Source organism: Anomaloglossus baeobatrachus, chromosome 2 (assembly GCF_048569485.1).
Source record: "Anomaloglossus baeobatrachus isolate aAnoBae1 chromosome 2, aAnoBae1.hap1, whole genome shotgun sequence".
In the NCBI taxonomy this organism is placed as follows: domain Eukaryota; kingdom Metazoa; phylum Chordata; class Amphibia; order Anura; family Aromobatidae; genus Anomaloglossus; species Anomaloglossus baeobatrachus.
The window spans coordinates 282,653,943-282,674,579 of NC_134354.1; the positions used below are offsets into that span (position 1 = coordinate 282,653,943).

The 20,637-nt window shown below is 47.3% G+C and overlaps 1 protein-coding gene across 1 annotated transcript in view; it reads right to left on the reverse strand.

Moving 5' to 3' along the window:
• Positions 1–19,723, reverse strand: part of C2H1orf232 (chromosome 2 C1orf232 homolog) — a 52,896-nt gene extending 33,173 nt beyond the window's left edge. Inside the window, exons 1-2 of the mRNA XM_075333813.1 lie at positions 19,640–19,723; positions 18,780–18,860 (exon numbers count right to left, since the gene is read on the reverse strand). Coding sequence (XP_075189928.1) covers positions 18,780–18,860; positions 19,640–19,723 — 165 coding nt within the window. The remainder of the gene's footprint in view (positions 1–18,779; positions 18,861–19,639) is intronic.
• Between the last annotated feature and the right edge of the window lie 914 nt (positions 19,724–20,637).

Below are 20,637 nucleotides of genomic sequence, written 5' to 3' on the forward strand. Positions count from 1 at the left end.
CAGGTGCAATATGCACTCAGAGCCAGGAGCAGTTCTGGGTGTATATTGCTAATCCCTGCCTAACTGTCCCTGTATACACTAGCATAGATAAAGAGATCAAGAACAAATATTTTTAAAGATCTTATATCTTATGCTAATGAGCGCGGGGACTAGTCACAAGGGCGTTACTTCACTTGGCTAGTCGGCTCGCATAGCATGTTAGCATGTTATTACGCCCCTGTGTGAGTACTAACACGCTATATGAGCCGACTAGCCAAGTGAAGTAACGCCCTTGGGACTAGTCCCCGCGCTAATTAGCATAAGATATAAGCTCTTTAAAAATACTTTTTCTATAGATGCCTTTATCTATGCTAGTGTATACAGGGACAGTTAGGGAGGGATTAGCAATATACACCCAGAACTGCTCCTGGCTCTGAGTGCAGATTGCACCTGATAGGTTCCCTTTAAAGGGAAACTGTCACCAGAAATTTAGCAAAAAAAATAAAAGATTCCCCTCTGCAGCTCCTGGGCTGCATTCTGGAAAGGTTCCTGTTGCTATTGTGCCCCCTTTGAGACCTAAAAAAATACTTTATGAAGTCTTACCTTTTTGTATGCAAATCTGTTTTTATGGTCACGGGGGCGGGCTGCCTGGCGTCCGTTATTCCCCCTCCTGCCGTTGTACGCCGTCCCCCATTGCTCATTTCCATACATGAGGACGCCTTCCTCATGTAACTGTCCTCCTGAAGTTTTGTGCATGCCCAGTGCCACTCTCGCGGGAGTAAGCACTGTGCAAAGTGTGAACGCTTTTGAGGTGATTGCGCAGGCGCGAGATTATGGGCGGCGCTGTGATTGTCATCAGCAGCGTCATCCAAGTACCCGCCTATAATCTCGTGCCCACGCTTCTCACTCTGCCTCCACCGTTATGCGCAAGCACTGGCCATATGAACCACGTTACCTATTACCATGGGCGCGAGATTATGGGCGGCGCTGTGATTGTCATCAGCAGCGTCATCCAAGTACCCGCCCATAATCTCGTGCCCGCGCTTCTCACTCTGCCTCCACCGTTATGCGCAAGCACTGGCCATATGAACCACGTTACCTATTACCATGGGCGCGAGATTATGGGCGGCGCTGTGATTGTCATCAGCAGCGTCATCCAAGTACCTGCCCATAATCTCGTGCCCGCGCTTCTCACTCTGCCTCCACCGTTATGCGCAAGCACTGGCCATATGAACCACGTTACCTATTACCATGGGCGCGAGATTATGGGCGGCGCTGTGATTGTCATCAGCAAAGTCATCCAAGTACCCGCCCATAATCTCGTGCAAGCAGTAATAGGTAACATGGTTCATATGGCCAGCACTTGCGCATAACGGTGGAGTCAGAGGGAAAAGTGCGGGCACGAGATTATGGGCGGGTACTTGGTTAACGCTGCTGATGACAATCACAGCGCCGCCCATAATCTCGTGCCTGCGCAATCACCTGAAAAAGCGTTCACATGCGCAAAACTTCGGGAGGACAGTTACATGAGGAAGGCGTCCTTGTGTATGTAAATGAGCAATGGGGGACTGCGTAAAGCGGCAGGAGGGGGAATAACGGACGCCAGACAGCCCGCCCCCGTGACCATAAAAACACATTTGCATACAAAAAGGTAAGACTTCATAAAGTATTTTTGTAGGTCTCAAAGGGGGCACAATAACAACAGGAACCTTTCTAGAAGCAGCCCAGGAGCTGCAGAGGGGAATCTTTTATTTTTATTGTGAAATTTCTGCTGACATGTTCCCTTTAACTGGTAGAGGAGCCAGGATAAAGCAGAGCTGAAGCTGTTGGGAAGCTAGGACCCAGCAGCTCTGCTCCACAGGCAGGAGACCACTGATCGGTAACTAATAGAAGCCTGCAGATGCCACTCTGCATAGGTTATTACTGGCCAGTGCTATCTGCAGGAGATAAGTGCTGATTGCACGGTCTCCTCAGCTTCCTGATTCCCCGCGTGTCTGCAGCAGTGAGAAGCCGCACACGGGGAATCAGAGAACAGCTGCAGACAAACGCAGGCTCCGGGACTGGGGGGGGTCGGCTCTGGTGCAGGGGCGGGGGGGGGCTCTGCTGCAGGGGGGGGTCGCTCTGCTGCAGGGGGGTCGCTCTGCTGCAGGGGGTGATTCATACCTCAGCAGCAGTCACAGGAGTAGGTGCGCGCTCGGCTCTGTAATGAATAGTAGAAGGGAGAAACAGCGAGGCGGGGCTACAGTGGGTGGGTGGAGCCCGGGATAAACAGCCTCACGGGCGGGACCCGGGATCAAAGGCTCAGAAGAGGGACTGTCCCGCTGTATCCGGGACGGTTGGGAGGTATGGGTATACATGCAACATGAAAGCCGCATGTTCACACTGGCCATATAAGAAAGAAAACGCAAGGGCAGAGAGTTACTGGGTCCCGACTTTGGGCTGAAGCAATGGATGAAATGCCCAGCTCAGTGAGAAGGTGGCCACTGAGCTGGGCATTTGATCTATGGTGCTTGTCGCGGTGGGATGGCTTTACAAGTTTTTGATCAAAAATAGTGCTTACTAAGTACCCTATGTTTATTTATATGCATTATGCTATTATTTAGTTACGACAGGGTATATGTTCATATTATTTTCATCCTTTGTTTTTCTTTTCTAAAATGGTAGATGGGGTTGAGCAGGAGAGTGCATTGACTAGTTCTGTCCAACAGATTCACTATAATTTAAGCAAGAAAACAAAGTACCAAATGCCAGTGGGGTATCTACGGGGGCGAAAGGGGCATTTGCCATTGGCACAGCAAACAGAGGGGAGGCCTGTCGAGCTGCCTGATGTGGGGTTCCAAGTTGTCTCCCCAGCGGCTGCATTTTGCCACCCCTCTAGTGGGAGTTGGCCGTTCTCTGAGATGGCTGACAGCCGACTCAGAGAAGGTCAAGTGCACAGACTCCCAGTGATCAATTTCACTCATGTATTTCAGGCATGAGTGCACTCAATCTCTGACCGCTGGCACATCTGAGTCAGGGTGAAATCAGCAGCATGATCAGGTCATCTGATCACACTGCTGACGTCACTGCACGACACAGCATAGGTGGTACAAGTTTGATGCGGTAAGTGCACCAATGGAGCTGAAGACAAAAAATGTATTGTAATTAGGGGGAAAGAAATTTGAGTACACAGTATAGGGAGAGAGTGTGGGGGGAATGTATACAGTAAAGGGAGTGAGGGGGGAGTATATGTTCATACGGTAAATGGAGCAAGTTGGGGGAGTGTATACGTATGCAGTATGAGGAGCATCTGGGAGGAGAAATTTGAGGATAGAGTATGGAAAGCGAGGTGGTATTAAGGAGACAGTATGGGGAGCAAAAGGGCGGGATGGGTGCGGACACAGTATGGGAAGCGAGGGGTGATCGGTGTGGAGGAAGTGAGGAGACAGTATGGGATGAGAAAAATGAGTGGGCACATAATAAAGACTGGGTAGTGTAAGGAGGTGGTATGAAGAGGGGGCAGCAGGGGACAGTGCAAGGCCACAGTAAGGAAGGGACAGTATGTCTGTGAGGGTGAGTGTGATGAGGGAGCCCAATATAGAGACTGGGCAGTATAGTGGGACACAGTGTGAAAAGACATTGAGAAGATGGGCCACTGTATGGAAAGTTGAGGGTCGTGTAGAGGGCATGTACCAAAAGAGGGACAGTGTGCACATCCTATTTTGTGCAAGGAACACAATTAGGAGCAATTATTTATTCAGGGGAACAGCATGGGGCAAACATTTTTATTCAGAAGCATTATAATGACAACTATTTTTAAGGGTATCGTGCCAGGATGTACTGCACAACACTGGAGAAGATGCAATTCTGCAGAGATGACCTGTGGCTTTGAAAAGTCATTATGGCATCTGGATAGGATGATGAAAATAAAGAGAACAACTCCGGTCATCGACAATGTCATCTATAGGGTACCCTGATGTAAAGGTTTATTTGTGATACTGACTAATGCTTATCTGTACTGTGGTTCCTGTATGGTCCACAGTTTGATGATGACTGATAACAATTTCCAGTATCTCTTTATCATTGCTGTGGATGTACTGGAAGCTCATGTGAACAAATGTATATGGGTCTCACTTGACATTACAATTAAGGTGACATGTACTGACAGTGGTTTTGGGTGGTGTGTTAATGTACTGACAGTGGTTCTTGTGATGTATTCAAGTACTGATGAGGGTTTTGATGCTGTGTTTCTGTATAGATGGGGGTTATATGGATTTATTTATGTGGGGCTGATGGTTCTGATTCTAAATTTCTGAACTGCGGGTGGTTCTGATGATGAATTTCTGTACTACAAATGGTTCTAAAGATGAATTTCTGTACTGCTGGTGGTTCTCATGATGTATTTCTGTACTGATGACAGTTGTGATGCTGTGTTTCTGTACTAATGGGAATTCTAATGATGTATTTCGATAGTGCTGGTGGTTCTGGTGATGTACTTTTGTGCTGTTATTGGTTCTGATCCTGTACATATGTAACAATCCGTAAATTGTAAGATTCATGACTATGTTAATAAACTGTTGTGCTGTCTGACAAATTAAGTGCTTTGGATAGGTTAACAAATTCTAATCAGCCAGGGTCCAACATTAGGCTCCCCTGCCAATCAGCTGTTCACAGTTTTGGCGGCGGCAGCAGGTGACTAGAAATGCTCAGTTGCAGAGCTGCTCCATCTTCTGATGGTGGCCATGGCTGGGTACTGCACATTCACCTCCTATTGATTTGAATGGAACCAAAACATTGACAAATAGGCAACAAAAGCAGTTTTCACTTTTCTTGGAGTGCTGCTTATTATTTCTATTTACATCCTATTGGACTAAAAGGGTAAATGTCCAAAAAGCCCCGCATTATAATATTTTTGGCGCTGCCCGATTATATATTTTTTTTTATCTAATCATCCCTCTAGCTATCTATCTATCTCCATACATCGACCCATCTATCCATCCATCTGCCATTCAGTGAGGGGAAATAGGGGATAATCTTTATTGTCAGCTCTGATGTTCTGGTGCTTTGTGCATTACATGGATTCCCTGTAATAATGTCTTGTACAGGAGATTGTGCTGATGTGTGTGTGACACTGGGGGAGGAGTGGGAGGGGTTTAGTATCTGTGCTCATTGTTTACTTGCAGCCCAGCATAAGGAACGATAGGCAATGCAGTTAGAAGACAGTAGACAAATCTGAAGTGGAAGTGATGGCTGTGACAACAGAGATAGGCTATGTGCACACGCTGCGTTTTTTTGACGCTGCGTTTTTGTGCGTTTTTGGCCGCTAAAAACGCACAAAAACGCACCTGCGTCAAAAAAACGCGGCAAAAAACGCACGCGTTTTGCCGCGATTTGGTGCGTTTTTTTGCTGCGTTTTGCTGCGTTTTTGCTCACTGTGTCCTTATGCGTTTTTTATCAGTGAACAAAAAAAAAAAGGTCTGATGTCATTTCCTTCTTCAATGTGTTCTTCATTCTCCACTAGTGTATGCAGAAGAGCAGACAGCTGCAGAACTACAAGGCTCAGCATCCTCGATCCAATAGTGTATGCAGGACAGCAGACAGCAGCTGTCGAACTACAAGGCTCAGCATCCTCCATCCAATAGTGTATGCAGGAGAGCAGACAGCAGCTGTCGAACTACAAGGCTCAGCATCCTCCTTCCAGGACTGTATGCAGGATTTCTCTGCCCCCCCAAAAAAAAAAATGACGTGGGCTTCGCCATATTTTTGTATGCTAGCCGGGTACAGCAGGCAGGTACGGGCTGCCCCCAACCCCCAGCTGCCTATTTGTACCCGGCTGGGAACCAAAAATATAGGGAAGCCCTTTTTTTTAAATTATTTCATGAATTTCATGAAATAATTTAAAAAAAAAAAATGACGTGAGCTTCGCCCCATTTTTGAGTCCAGCCGGGTACAACTAGGCAGCTGGGGATTGGAATCCACAGTGCAGGGTCCCCATGCTTTCTGGGCACCCCCGCTGTGAATTGCAGTCCCGCAGCCACCCCAGAAAATGACGCTTTCATAGAAGCGCCATCTTCTGGCGCTGTATCCAACTCTTCCGGCTGCCCTGATGCCAGGTGGCTAGCCAGGTAATAATGGAGTTAGGGCTAGCTGTATATTATCAGCTAGCCCTAAGCCCGAAATTCATGGTGTCACGCCAATATTAGACATGGCCACCATGAATTTCTAGTAAAGATAAAAAAAAAACACAACACAGAAAAATATTTTTATTAGAAATAAAACACAACACAATTAGTGACTCCATCTTTATTGAAATAAACCCCCCTCCGCAGTAATCCTGGGTCAGGGTCCCGCGCCGTCCAATCAGGATCCAATATCATCTGATCGGTTTGCTGGAAGGCAAAGCGATCAGATGATGTGTCAGGTTAAAGGATGTGAATCCCATCACACATCAGCTGATTGTATAAAAGCCGATTATACAATCAGCAGATGCATCAGTAGAAAAAAAAAAAAAATAATACTCACTTATGTGCTGAATTACCGGCAGCTCCCGGAGCGATGGGGCGGGAGACTGATCCCGTCCGATCGCTGCAGCAGCTGCCGGTAATCAGGGATGAAGTCTCCTGACGCATCCGCTGATACCGGCCGGGCGCCCGCGTCAGCCCGAGACTCGATCAGCTGATGCGTCAGGTGACTGCATCAGGTGATCCATCGCCAGGTCCTGCAAGCAAGGTCCTGCCCCGGGGAGACTGCACACAGCCGGAGCGGGAGCGACGATACCGTGAGAGGAGATGGGAGCGGGCATGGCACCGGGAGTCTGCAGACAGGTGAGTATAACTTTTTTTTTTTTTATTCTACTGTTAACTTTTGTTTTCGCAGCCGCTTCCACCTCCTGCCTGTACATGGCGCCGCACGGCAGCATACATGCACAGGACGGGAGGTGGACGCAGCGGTGACGGTACCGGAAGGATTCATGCTTCTGTCTATACTGACAGAAGGAATCCTCTTCCTGTACACGTCACTTTACTACCCACCTCCTGCGCTTATAGCTGCGTTTTTGGTCTTAGAAACGCACCAAAACGCAGCTATTTGCGTTTCTCATTGCGTCTTTCAACATCCCATTGAACTCAATGGATGAAAAGCGCAGTGAAAAACGCGGGAATAATTGACATGCTGCGTTTTTGTGGTCACCACAAAAACGCAGCTGAAAAAAAACGCTGTGTGGGGACAGCAAAAATGAAAACTCATAGACTTTGCTGGGGAAGCAAAGTCATGCAGTTTTGAGGCCAAAAACGCACCCGAAAAACGCGCAAAAACGCCGAGAAAAACGCACCGTGTGCACATAGCCTTAATGTCAGACTTCAGGAAGTGCAGCACATGGGCAAAAAAACCCATAAAACTTGGCAGAAAACATATATGCAGTGTGTGATATGTGTATTGAACACCACCAATTTTCTAAGAAAATATATTTCTAAAGGTGCTATTGACATGAATTACTCACATGATGTCGGTAACAACCCATCCAATCCACACAGGCAAATAAATCAAATCATAGATGTCCATAAATGTAGTTATGTGTAATAATGAGAGATGACACAGGGAGAAAATATTGAACACATGAAGAAAGATAAGAGCAAAAAGCCATGGAAAGTCATGACACCAGCTGTAATCTATCAGTAATTAGAGAGCAATCCTGTCAGTTAGTGAAAAATAATATCCGCTAGTTCAACTGTTGGCGTATAAAAAGGTGTCTCATTACCAAGGTGCCACACAAGACACATGATGGGTAAAACCAGTGAGCTGTCTCAAGTTATTTGCAACCTTATTGTTGCAAAACATACTGAGGGCATTGGTTCCAGAAGAATGTCTAATCTACTAAAGGTTTTAGTGAGCACTGATGGAGCCTTAATCTGGAAATATAAAGAACATTATTTTACCCCATAGAGGCCACGACCAGATGCTCCCCGTACGATGTCAGACAGACTAGTGAGAATTAGCAGAAAAGTTGTCTAAGAACCACCTGTGTGGAACTACAGAAACACCTGGAATCATCAAAAACACTTATTTCAGACAATACAATAGGTAATGCACTCAACCTCCACGGCCTGTATGTACGCTCACCATGCAAGACTGCCGAACAAAAAGCAAGGTCAAGCATATTTAAAGTTTGCTCAGCAACATATAGACAAGCCTGGGAAATACTGGGAGAATATTGTCTGGTCAAATGAGAACAACATTGAACTCTTTGGATGCCATAAGATACACCTTATTTTGAGACCAAAAGGCACTGCATATCACCCCAAAAACACCATACCAACAGTGAAGTTTAAAAGTGGGAACATCATGGTGTGGGGCTGTTTTTCAGCATACTTCACTAGTAAACTTCATGTAACTGAAGGAAGGATAAATAGCCAAATGTAATGAGACATTCTAGATAAAAATCTGCTGCCACCTAACAGGGTGGACATTTCAGCAAAACAATGATCCCAAACCCACGGCCAAGGAAACTCACCATTTATTTCAGAATAAGAAAATAAAGCTGCTAGAATGGCCCAGACAATCACCTGGCATGAGGCTAATCGAAAATTTATGAAAGGAACTAAAGCTCAGAGTTCATTATAGGGCATGTCAGTAATTGACTGGATGCACCCTGACTGCTGTGCCCAGGCAGTACAGGGTTAAGCATTCTTCCCATGTCCGATTTAACACACCCTCCCCTTATAGATTTTGCCTCTCCCCTTATAGATTTTGCCCAATGGGATCGTTCCCAGAGTTCCATAGTTTTCCCCTATATAAAGTCCCTCTCTTCCTGATTCCGGCCTCTCCTCACTGCGTGAGAACCGGATTAAGCTGGTGAGAGATGACTGACATGCTTGGTGACGCTGTCAGGGACAGGATCAGGAGGGAAGGGGATGCATGGCTTGCTGCAATTCTAGGTGAGCAGCGTCCCCTCCCTCCTGAGGCACAGACACTACAACCGGTGGCTAGGCGGCCTGCCCGTTCAATCCGCCCTCCGGAGCGTCTGAGCCCCTCTGCAGGAGCGTCTCAGCGCAGGCGCGGGGGGCGTGTGCGCGCCTCGCGCTCGGGACGCGCGCGTTCACGTCCCTCATGTGAAGCCCCGCCCACCCGCCCAGCTCCAACGCATGCAGCGGCCGCAAGCCTTACCTGTCCTGCAGGCAAAGCGGCGCTGCCATCTTTACAAGTAACGCTCCCTGCTCTGCTTCCGTCGCCTGTCCCCCAAACGCTGCAGCGCTCTGCACCTCCTCCACCTTCTGTAAGGCCTATTCCCTCTGCTATGGGAGGCCATAACAGCCGCAGCAGCTCCTCCTCCTCCTCAGCAGAGGAGTGTGCTGCACAATCAAGGCCCCCAATAGCAGTGGCTTATCCTTCCCTCACACCCTGCAATGCCTCAGAAGTATGCAGGGTGGGATCTGTGTCAGAAGCCACAAATGTAGCACCCCAAACACTGCCACAAATCATTAACAATCAAAGGGGGATGGCTGCTCATCCTGCTATGGCTGCAGTGATGGCTTGGCCTCCTGCAGCATCTGCGGTGATGGCTTCGCCTCCTGCAGCACCTGCGGTGATGGCTTTGCCTCCCCCTGCATCACCTGCGGTGATGCCTTGGCCCCCTGCAGCACCTGCGGTGATGGCTTTGCCTCCCCCTGCAGCACCTGTGGTGATGGCTTTGCCTCCTGCAGCACCTGCGGCGATGGCTTTGCCTCCTGCAGCGCCTGCGGCGATGGCTTGGCCTCCTGCAGCCCCTGCGGCGATGGCTTTGCCTCCTGCAGCGCAAGCAATGATGGCCTTGCCTCCCACAGCGCAGAACGTACCCCAGCCCCCTCCTACTCAATCTGCCCCCTGGGTGGATTATGCAGCGGGTGCTGGAAGCACGGCCCACGGTCGGCGACGCCGTGGGCGCGGTAACCGCTCTGCTGCCTCCTCAGCCTCTTCGCATTCCCGAAGCCCTTATAGGCGTAGTCGCTACGATAGGGATCAGGATCGACATACCAGATATTCTACGTGCCGGTCCAGGTCCACTCGCCGACGGCATCGTTCACGGTCCTCAAGATGGCGTTCGCCTTCAACCACGGCGGAGTCGTCAGATGAGTCTGGAGGGTCTGGTAGGCCCTCTCGACACAGAACCAGCCGCCAGAGGGACGCCGAGACATATATGGACCAGGCGCACGTTTCAGCTGCTCCACAGATACCGCTTAATCCTACAGATCCACCTGCTGTCGGTGAGTACAATTATTCGGGGGCTTGGGCAGGGCCTGATACAACGGCTATGTCATTACAAACACTGCTAGCACATATTAATACCCCGGGTAATAAGATATTAGTTAACCCTTTATTACTTGGCCAGCCTAAACAGAGACCCGACCCCCCTCCCCGTGCAGATATACATAGGGATACGTTTTTTTGTGGTATTTCCCCCTTGGGTTCGCACCTTGATACCGAGACTACTAATAAAATATGGGCCAATGACTACATTGACATTTGGTCCCTGGTATCCACTGAACAATTCACAATTGACAAAGAGCGGCGGTCTGCTGAACGGCCTTTTGAGAGGAAACCCAGAGTCGCGAAAACAATTAACAATTGGCTGCAAGCCTTTTTTGTCATGGGTTGCGTTATGGGTCAAAAGCACCCCGAACGTTGTTCTGAGCTCTTTATATATGCCGATTCAATTTATAACTCTTTCAAAGCGCATGGCGGCTCGGCCTGGTGGCGCTATGATGAAGACTTTCGGCGCCGTTTAGCACTCCAACCCCATTTAGGCTGGGGAGTAAAAGCTACGGACTCATGGTTGCGTTTCATGATGACACCAAAAACCCCCTTTCCGTCTGCGGCCTCTGGCAACTCCGCCGGTTCCAGTTCAGTGGCCGTGCGTAGACCCGGCACGTGCTGGTTGTTCAACGAGGGTCACTGCCGATTCTTTGGCCTCTGCAGATATAAACATGAATGCTCCAATTGTGGAGGCACACATGCTGCAGTCAAGTGCTCTCGACCTTCTCCAAAATTGCCAGCTAAATCGTCGTCAACTCCGTCCGACCAGAAAGACCCCAGTGAGCGTAGCCACGATGGGGCCGTGGCTCGACCGTTACCCCAATAAAGAGGCGGCCGCGCAGTTGCGCTTTGGATTCAGTTTCGGGTTCTTCATCCCCTTCAACTTTACCAGACTCCCTCTTTTTGCTCAGAATCTTAAGTCCGCGTATGAATTCCATGACGTCCTGCTAGACAAGCTTAACACTGAGTTAACAAAAGGCAGAATGGAAGGCCCTTTCCTTTCACCACCATTTTCCAACTTGCGGGTGTCCCCCCTTGGAGTCATACCAAAAAAAGAGCCTGGAAAATTCCGTTTGATACACCACCTATCTCACCCTAGAGGTTCTTCCGTTAATGACGGTATACTCGAGTGTGAGGCGTCGGTGACTTATGTATCTTTCGACAGAGCCGTTGAGTTAGTCAGGAAGGCGGGTCCGGGTGCGCTCATGGCCAAGTCAGATATTGAGTCAGCTTTCCGCCTCCTGCCGGTCCACCCGGATTGTTACCATTTACTTGGTTGCTTCGTAGATGGTTATTATTACTTTGACACTTGCCTTCCTATGGGATGCTCAATCTCATGTTCCTATTTTGAATTATTCAGTTCGTTTTTGGAGTGGGCGGTTAAGGTTGAATCCCGTTCCCAATCTGTCATTCATTATCTTGACGACTTCCTGTTTGTGGGCCCTCATGGCTCCTCCCATTGTCAAGTCTTATTGGATACGTTCTGCACCCTCATGGCCAGATTTGGCGTTCCGTTGTCTGAGGACAAAACTATCGGTCCTTCCCCAGTCCTGTCTTTTCTAGGTATCGAGATTGACTCAAACGTAATGGTCTTCCGGCTTCCAGATGACAAGGTGTCGAGGCTGCTGTCCATGATAAAGGGGTTCTGCGCTGTACGGAGTGTGACCCTACGTCAGATGCAGTCGTTGCTGGGCCTATTAGTATTTGCCTGTCGGGTCATGCCAATGGGCAGAATTTTTTCCCGTAGGCTCTCACTGGCTACAACAGGTGTTCGGCTCCCCCATCATCGTATCCGGATTACCTCCCGCTTGCGTGAGGATTTGGCCGTGTGGGAAGAATTTCTTTCCAGGTACAACGGTCGCACTTGTTTTCAAGACAGTTTCGTGTCCAATACAGAGCTACCACTTTTTTCTGAAACAGCTGGGTCGTTGGGTTTTGGCGTTATCTTTAAAGACCAATGGTGCGCGGAGCGATGGCCTTCCTCCTGGCATACCAATGGTTTCATTTCCGATATAACGCTCCTTGAGTTGTTCCCCATTGTGGCAGCGGTGTCTATGTGGGGCCCCGCTATCCAGAATAAGCGGATTTTATTTTGCTCGGATAACTCGAGCGTGGTCCACGCGATTAATCACCTGACTTCGTCTTCCCTGCCTGTTATCAAGCTGCTGAGATTTTTGGTTTTTAAATGTTTGGAGCTCAACATTTGGTTAAAAGCTCGCTATGTTCCTGGTACGTGTAACATGATAGCTGATTCCTTGTCCTGTTTTGACTTTCAGAAATTCCGACACCTTTACCCTCATGCCCAAGCAGAGGGACTCTCGTGCCCATCCAGCATGTGGGACCTGCTGGACTGCAGTTGATGCCGTTGGTGACATCCTCCGTGGCCCCGGTGACATGGCGTTCTTACGGTAAGGCATGGGCCGAATGGTTAGTTTTTGCTGCCATGACGATGTTATTTTGACTAATCTGGGTTTACGTATTCGCATACGTAAATCCAAGACTGACCAATCCGGTAAGGGCTGCTGGATTCCCTTATTTTCCATATCCGGACCAGTGTGCCCCGTTGGATTAGTTCAAAATTATATGTCGGTCCGCCATGGGGAATTTTCCTTCCTAGTTCATGAAGATGGTTCCCCTATGACGAGATTCCAGTCCCTGTCGGTTTTTCGGAAATGCCTCAGGTCCTTGGGTTTTTCTCCATTGGAGTTTGGCACTCATTCCTTTAGGATCGGGGCTGCAACGGAGGCAGCCCGGCTGGGATTGCCCGATGAAGTTATTCAGCGTATTGGCCGCTGGCGTTCGGCTTGTTTTGCGCGCTATATCAGACCGGAACTACTGCTTCATTGATAATTTCCTTTGCAGGTTGTCTGTTAAAATGCCAGTTGCTGTTCCCGCACTAACGGTTTTTTACTTTTAGGCGCTGCTAAACCGGTGATTTGGCTGCTCGGCCATTCCTATATTTTCTGGGCGGGACAGCGAGCCGAGAATCGACCTGGCGGACGGGCCCTTGGATTCCGTGGCTTTGAGGTCAACTGGAGAGGAATTAGGGGTCTTATCTGGCCTCAGGTTCTCCCTGAGGTAGTCGGGATCGCTAGGTCAGCCCTGTCACCAGTGGTTCTTGTCATCCATGCTGGAGGAAATGACCTCGGTTCTCGTCGTTTGGCGGAGCTCATTACTACCATGCGATCGGACTTGGATAAGCTTCACGCATTTTTTCCAGAGCTGGTCATCGTGTGGTCCGAGGTAGTTTCTCGGGTGGTATGGCGGAGGGCCCAGGGTGCTGCAGCGCTCGAGCGCTCTCGCCGTACGCTCAATTCGCGTACATCGCGATTTGTGCGTTTTAAAGCGGGAATTGTGGTTCGACATCGGCAATTAGAAGGGGACAATTCGCCCCTCATGATTACGGATGGCGTTCATTTGAACGAAATTGGTTTAGACATATTCTTGTCTGGCCTACAAGACGGCATAGAGCAAGCGCTGTGTTTGATGGGTGGGGGTCGGAGCGCAGCCTAAAGTCTTTGCTCCTCCGTGGCGGTATTTATCCAAAACTGGTATGTTTGTTAAGCTGAAGTGCGCCGGGAGTCCGGCCTGGCACAACGCTTCGTTTTGGAAGTTGCTAATAGTGATGGTTATCTTTGCTGTGACCGACCTACCTCCACAAAAAAGATGAGAGTATATGAGTGTTTTTTGATAAAGCTCTCCAATAAAGTTTTATATTTTGGTTACATTGGTGTCGGTGTGTTTAATCGGACATGGGACGTGTTGGTTGGGGTTCAGGGTCTCAGCAGTCAGAAGGAGCCACGGAACCTACCAGGATATGAAGAGTGTTTGAAGATTGGGCCAAAATTACTGCTGAGTAATGCATATGACTAGTTTCTCATTACAAGAGGCATCTTGAAGCTGTCATAATCAACAAGGGCTTGTGTATGAAGTATTAAATACATCTCAGTAAGTGTGTTCAATACGTTTTTGCTGTGTTACTTCTCATTACACATAACTTAATTTATGGACATCTATAGTTTTATTTTTTTGTTTTTGTAGATTGGTTGGGTTGTTGCCAACATCTGGTGAGAAATTCATGTCAATAGCACCTTTAGAAATATATTTACCTAGAAAATTGGTGACGTGTTCAATACTTATTTAATCTGCTCTACGGATCTTAAAGGGAACCTGTCACCGGTTTTATGGCCTATAAGCTGTGGTCACCACCAGTGGGCTCTTATATACAGCATTCTAACATACTGTATATAAGAGCGCAGGCCGCTGTATATAAGAGCCCACTGGTGGTGGCCGCAGCTTATAGGCCATAAAACTGGTGACAGGTTCCCGCTGCAGCACCACATTTCAAACAAAAGACATCCAAGACTAGTAATAAATTATATAAAAAAAAACTCTTAATATTTAATTTGCCAATTGATTATGAAACAAAAAAAAAGGTTTGGTTAATCTTTAAAGGAGTGCTCCGAAGCTCTAATGATGCTTTGTTTGGGTATCCCAGCATGCACTGGAAATTTGGAAATTGAATAGCACTTAGAAAGATAGGACATTTTTATAGCAAGTATATCAGAAAATAGCTTAGATTATGGCATCAAATAGATAGGGAGTTAAGAGGAAAATTAGTTTTCCTTCGGGCCACCCCTTCAATGAACTTGGCATATCTTACTCCAGTGGACTTCTGATTAGGACGTGTAAAAAACACGAGTTTTGATGAACTCCCTATTTGACTATAGAAATGATACGCTTTTCTCACATTTTTTACACTGCTGTGTTGATGCAGTTACCAGAAATATGCAAATATACTCATAGTTTGGTTTGCTCTGCTGTTAAAATATGTAGAAAAACCATACACCAGGCCGATGAAGTTATAGAATGATCTGAGCCTTCAAAAAGATATATAAAGATCACCAAACAATATTAATCATTCTACCATTAAGAGATCACGTATAAGTGGAGAAGATGGCAAACTGCCAGGGCCTTCCCAACAAGGTTACACAATTGAAAGCAGGTAGTGCAGGAGGGGTTCATGGACATGACCTTGGGCTATCTGCAACATTTGTGAAGCAGAAGGTGCTTCAAGAAAACCTTGGTGTTGTTTTCCCTGAAGCCACTTTTCTGACTTCTCTCTGGACTTCTTCTGCTTTGCCGAGGACGCACATTCAGCTAAAGTGTATTTCTGAGCAGAGACCCACCATCTCTGAACTGCAATACATGCCACAGGCCAATCAAATGCCATCAGTTCACATTGGCGAGCATGTCACAGGCTATGCATTGCAGGGATGTCATGGCTGGAGTGTTGAAGACAGCTGCTGGCTGTTCTGCTGGCTATAGAGTATGCCAGGAGAAGGTGAGAAGAATTGTTTGTTTTTTAAATGTGTTGTAAAAGAGCAACCGAATGGGTGACATTATAATAGGAAGGGGCCCAGGTTGGGAGACATTTATTGCAGGATGCGGGCCTGGTTGGAGACATTATTATAGAAGGGGCCCAAGGATGGGAGACATTTCTTACAGGATGCGGCCCAGGATGGGGGACATTTCTTACAGGATGCGGCCCAGGTTGGAGACATTATAATAGAAGGGGCCCAAGGATGGGAGACATTTCTTACAGGATGCGACCCAGGATGAGGGACATTTCTTACAGGATGCGGCCAGGTTGGAGACATTATTATAGAAGGGGCCCAAGGATGGGGGACATTTCTTACAGGATGCGGCCCAGGTTGGAGACATTATAATAGAAGGGGCCCAAGGATGGTAGACATTTCTTACAGGATGCGACCCAGGATGGGGGACATTTTTTACAGGATGCGGAAAGGTTGGAGACATTATTATAGAAGGGGCCCAAGGATGGGGGACATTTCTTACAGGATGCGGCCCAGGTTGGAGACATTATAATAGAAGGGGCCCAAGCAGGGCCGGTGTCAGCAGCCGGCATACACGGGCAAATGCTGGGGCCCTGGAGAGCTGGGGGGGCCCACTCGGCCTCATCACTTCAGCTGCCCCCGGTCCCTGCCCACTCTCCTTCAGTTCTGCTGTCCCCGGGCCGAGTTCCCGGGGCACACATCCCGACATCACCGCACACATCCCGACATTACCGTACACATCCCGACATTACCGCACACATCCCGACATTACCGCACACATCCCGACATCACCGTACACATCCCGACATTACCGCACACATCCCGACATTACCGCACACATCCCAACATTACCGCACACATCCCGACATTACCGCACACATCCTGACATTACCGCATACATCGCGACATTACTGCACACATCCCAACATCACCGCAGACATCCCGACATCCCCGCAGACATCCCGACATCACCGAACACATCCCGACATTACCGCACACATCTCGACATTACCGCACACATCCCGACATTACCGCACACATCTTCACCGCACACATCCCTACCTTTACCGCCCACATCTTCACCGCACACATCCCGACATTACCACCCATATCTTCACCGCACACATCTCGACATTACCGCCCACATCCCGACATCCCCGCACACATCCCGACACTACAGCCCTCATCATCACTGCACACACACCGGCACTACCGCACCCATCATCACCGCACCCACACACCGGCATTACCTCAATGACATCCCTACTGACAGCGCGATTCACTTCAGTTGCTGCGTGGAGCTCACAGGAATGGCGGTGTTCTACTGCAGCTCCTGTCAGCTTCATGTAGCAGAACTGGATGCGGAACCTCGTGTGGATTACGACGGACCTGGAGGGGTATTTGGGGATTTTAATAAAGTGGTGAAAGAGGGTGTTTTTTTTGTCTTTTATTCCAAATAAAGGATTTTTTCGGGTGTATGTGTTTATTTACTTTCACTTACAGTTTAATCATGGAATGTGTCTCATATACGCCTGCCATGATTAACCCAGGACTTAGTGGCAGCTATGGGATGCTGCCATTAACTCCTTATTACCTCGATTGCCACCGCACCAGGGCAATTCGGGATGAGATGGGTTGAGTCCCGGGACTGTCGCATCTAATGGATGCGGCAATTCCGGGCGGCTGCTGGCTGATATTTTTAAGCTGGGGGGCTCCCCATAACGTGGGGCTCCCCATCCTGAGAATACCAGCCTTCAGCCGTGTGGCTTTACCTTGGCTGGTATCAAAATTGGGGGGAACCGCATGCCGTTTTTTTTTAATTATTTATTTATTTATTGTACTGCACGATATAGACCCGCCCACCGGCGGCTGTGATTGGTTGCAGTGAGACAGCTGTAACTCAGCGTGGGGGCGGGTTTGACTGCAACCAATCATAGGCGCCGGTGGGCGGGGGAAGTAGTAAATACGAGATTGAATAATGGGCTGCCGGCTTTTTCAAAAGAGGAAAAGCCGCCGGAGCAGTGTGAGTGTGTATGTATGCAGCAGAGCAGTGTGTTTCTGTATGTATGCACCTGAGCTGTGTGTGTGTGTGTGTGTGTGTGTGTGTCTGTATGTATGCATCAGAGCTGTGTGTGTGTCTATGTATGCAGCAGAGCTGTGTCTGTATGTATGTATGCAGCAGAGCAGTATGTGTGTGTCTGTATGTATGTATGTATGCAGCAACAGTGTGTGTGTGTCTGTCCGTATGTATGCAGCAGAGCAGTGTGTGTGTCTCTGTATGTATGCAGCAGAGCAGTGTGTGTGTCTGTATGCAGCAGAGTTGTGTGTGTCTGTCTGTAGGCAAGTATGATGTGTATCTATGTATGTCAGTGTATATGACTGTATAGATTTGTCTGTTTATATGTATTTTGTGAGTTTGTCTTTAAATAAGTATATGTATGGATCTGTGTATGTGTGTGTGTGTCTGCTTGTTTATGGGGCCCACTGGGACTCTTCCGCCCGGGGCCCACAAAAACCTGGAGCCGGCCCTGGGCCCAAGGATGGGAGACATTTCTTACAGGATGCGGCCCAGGATGGGGGACATTTCTTACAGGATGTGGCCCAGGATTTTATAGGAAGGAGCCCAGAATGGGGGACATGATAACAGGCAGGGGCCAAGACAGAGGACATTATTACAGGGGGGTGAACACATATGTCTAGAATGCTGCAAGGGGTCATATATCTGACTAACATGGAGGTTGGGGCCCAGGTTCAAATTTTGCACTGGGGCCTATCAGACTCTAGTCACGCAACTGTAGAAAAATACATGCCTTCTACGGAACCTGTATTCTGCTCTGTGGGCATGCTCACACAAGAACTGTACACTCTTGACTCCTGAGCTGTGCACTTCCCAAGGGCCTTTAGAGTGATCAGTGGGGGGGCCTGAGAACCCAAACCACCACCGAACTAACGGGAATTAAAGGGACAAAAAAATATAAATTTCTTTCTGAACATTTAGTCACTCTTTATCATGATGGGGTAATATGAATATGGTTAGCAAATCTTTAATTGTAACAAACTTGAAGCAATTATGGTTTAGGTGGTTGGTTCCCATCTTCACATGTATACGTGAATGTCTCTGATAAGCACAAACAAAGCCTGTACGTCTATATAAACAATAAATCATATTCCACTTACTTTTTTTGCAAAGTGGGACATGTTTATCCCTTCATCTCCATTTTCTGGATTTTCAGGCTCAATAATCTCCGTGCTGTCGCTCTGAAATATAAAATTCATATTGCTTTAACTTTTGTGTACTCATATTCTAGAAACGTATTATCACATAAATTATTAAAATCTGAATATTTTTAATTTGGTGTACTCATATGTGAAAATCATATCATAACATAATTTATTAATATGTGAATATTTTCATTTTTAAAACCAAGTCACTCCTAAAACAGTAATTACCAACTGACACAGTTACTTCATTTTTTTCCCTTGCATTCTTTGTGTCAGCTATGTAGTAGATTGTCAAAGAGGCAGGGGCACACTGGAAATATTGGAGACCACACTGCAGTGCCTTAAATCCTTCATTGGACTGAGGTATCTAGCGCCCAATAAAATAATTCTGAAGGTCTACCATCCATCTACTATTTACAAGATATGTGCACTTCTGCGGGTACATGTCTTCATGGCAAAAGCAAATATTCAACTGTTGCCTTCCACTAGAGCTTTGTTGTGTCTGACTCTGACATGATCTCAACATACCACAGTTCCTGGCCAGGGGAGGAAGCAAAAGAGAGTATATAGATAGCACAATTGCAGCTGCTCATTTCTGTGAGGTAAAACATTTTCCCACCTGTTTAAAAATAATGTTTTACCTCCCAGAAAAAAAATATTTTACCTCCCAGAAAGAACCAGCTGTGATTACATACATACATACATATTCAAGATCTATTGATTAAAATTTATTATGTTCATGAGACAACTCTTTAAGTGCTAACACATTATCTATTGCATCTTTCTCTTTTGTTTCTAATACCTTCAGTGCTTACCTCTTCCATTGTTTCTTCCTCGTGGTCTGCATTGAATGTTTGCAGAACTTTTGTCTTATAAACTTTCCAAAAGCCTTGGCTCATGGTAAAAAATGCTGGGTCTGATGTAGAATAGAATGACTATTTGAAATATCTGGGAAAGTAGTCTCGTGCATACAACCTTTCTGAGATCAGTCAAATCTGCTTCCCAGTAATGACTGTTGGCAATATGTGGAGCAGATCCAGGTTTGACTTTCATCCAGGTTTGCACACTAGATGACAAGTAGTCTTCAGTTATACATCAAGTCTTCCGACATGTATTGTCTCTTGCTTGGTCAGCTGAGTATCTAACGGTTTGCAAATTTAATTTGGGTATGTGTGGCATCTCACAATATGCAAAACATCTCAGGTGCACCGCTCTTTGGCCTCATTGGCTCAGACACTCTGGAGTTTTGTGACCTCATTAAAGTTGCAGGAAGTTCTTCATACGGGGAAATTTAATAGGTGACATGTGAAAGGCTGAACTAATGCAGTAACAGACAAAAAGAAACCGATTAGCTCTGACATTTTCTATCAAGGAGCCTCACATGTATCTAATGTATGTTTGCGGTCATGATATATTTACCTGTATTTACTACATTACACTGCTCAGATATTATGATACTAATTAAATTAATTAATTCATGTTCTTAGGTCTTTAAAGGGTGTACATTGGAAATTTACAGGGTATCTGTCAGCAGGTTTTTGCTACCTCATCTGAGAGCAGCATGACGTAGGCAAGGGGATTGTGAATCAAATAATGTATCACTTAGATTACTGGGTTCAGCCATTCTGACACAATCTGAATTTTTAGGTTTAATGACATAGCTAAGCCCAGGGAGCTGTCCCCACCCACACCAGGATCTGTATAGAGATTGTACATTGACAGTGAGGTGTCAGTCACAGTAGGAGGCGTGCTGGACTGCCATGCAGTGACTTAAGGTACCGTCACACATAACGAGATCGCTAGCAAGATCGCA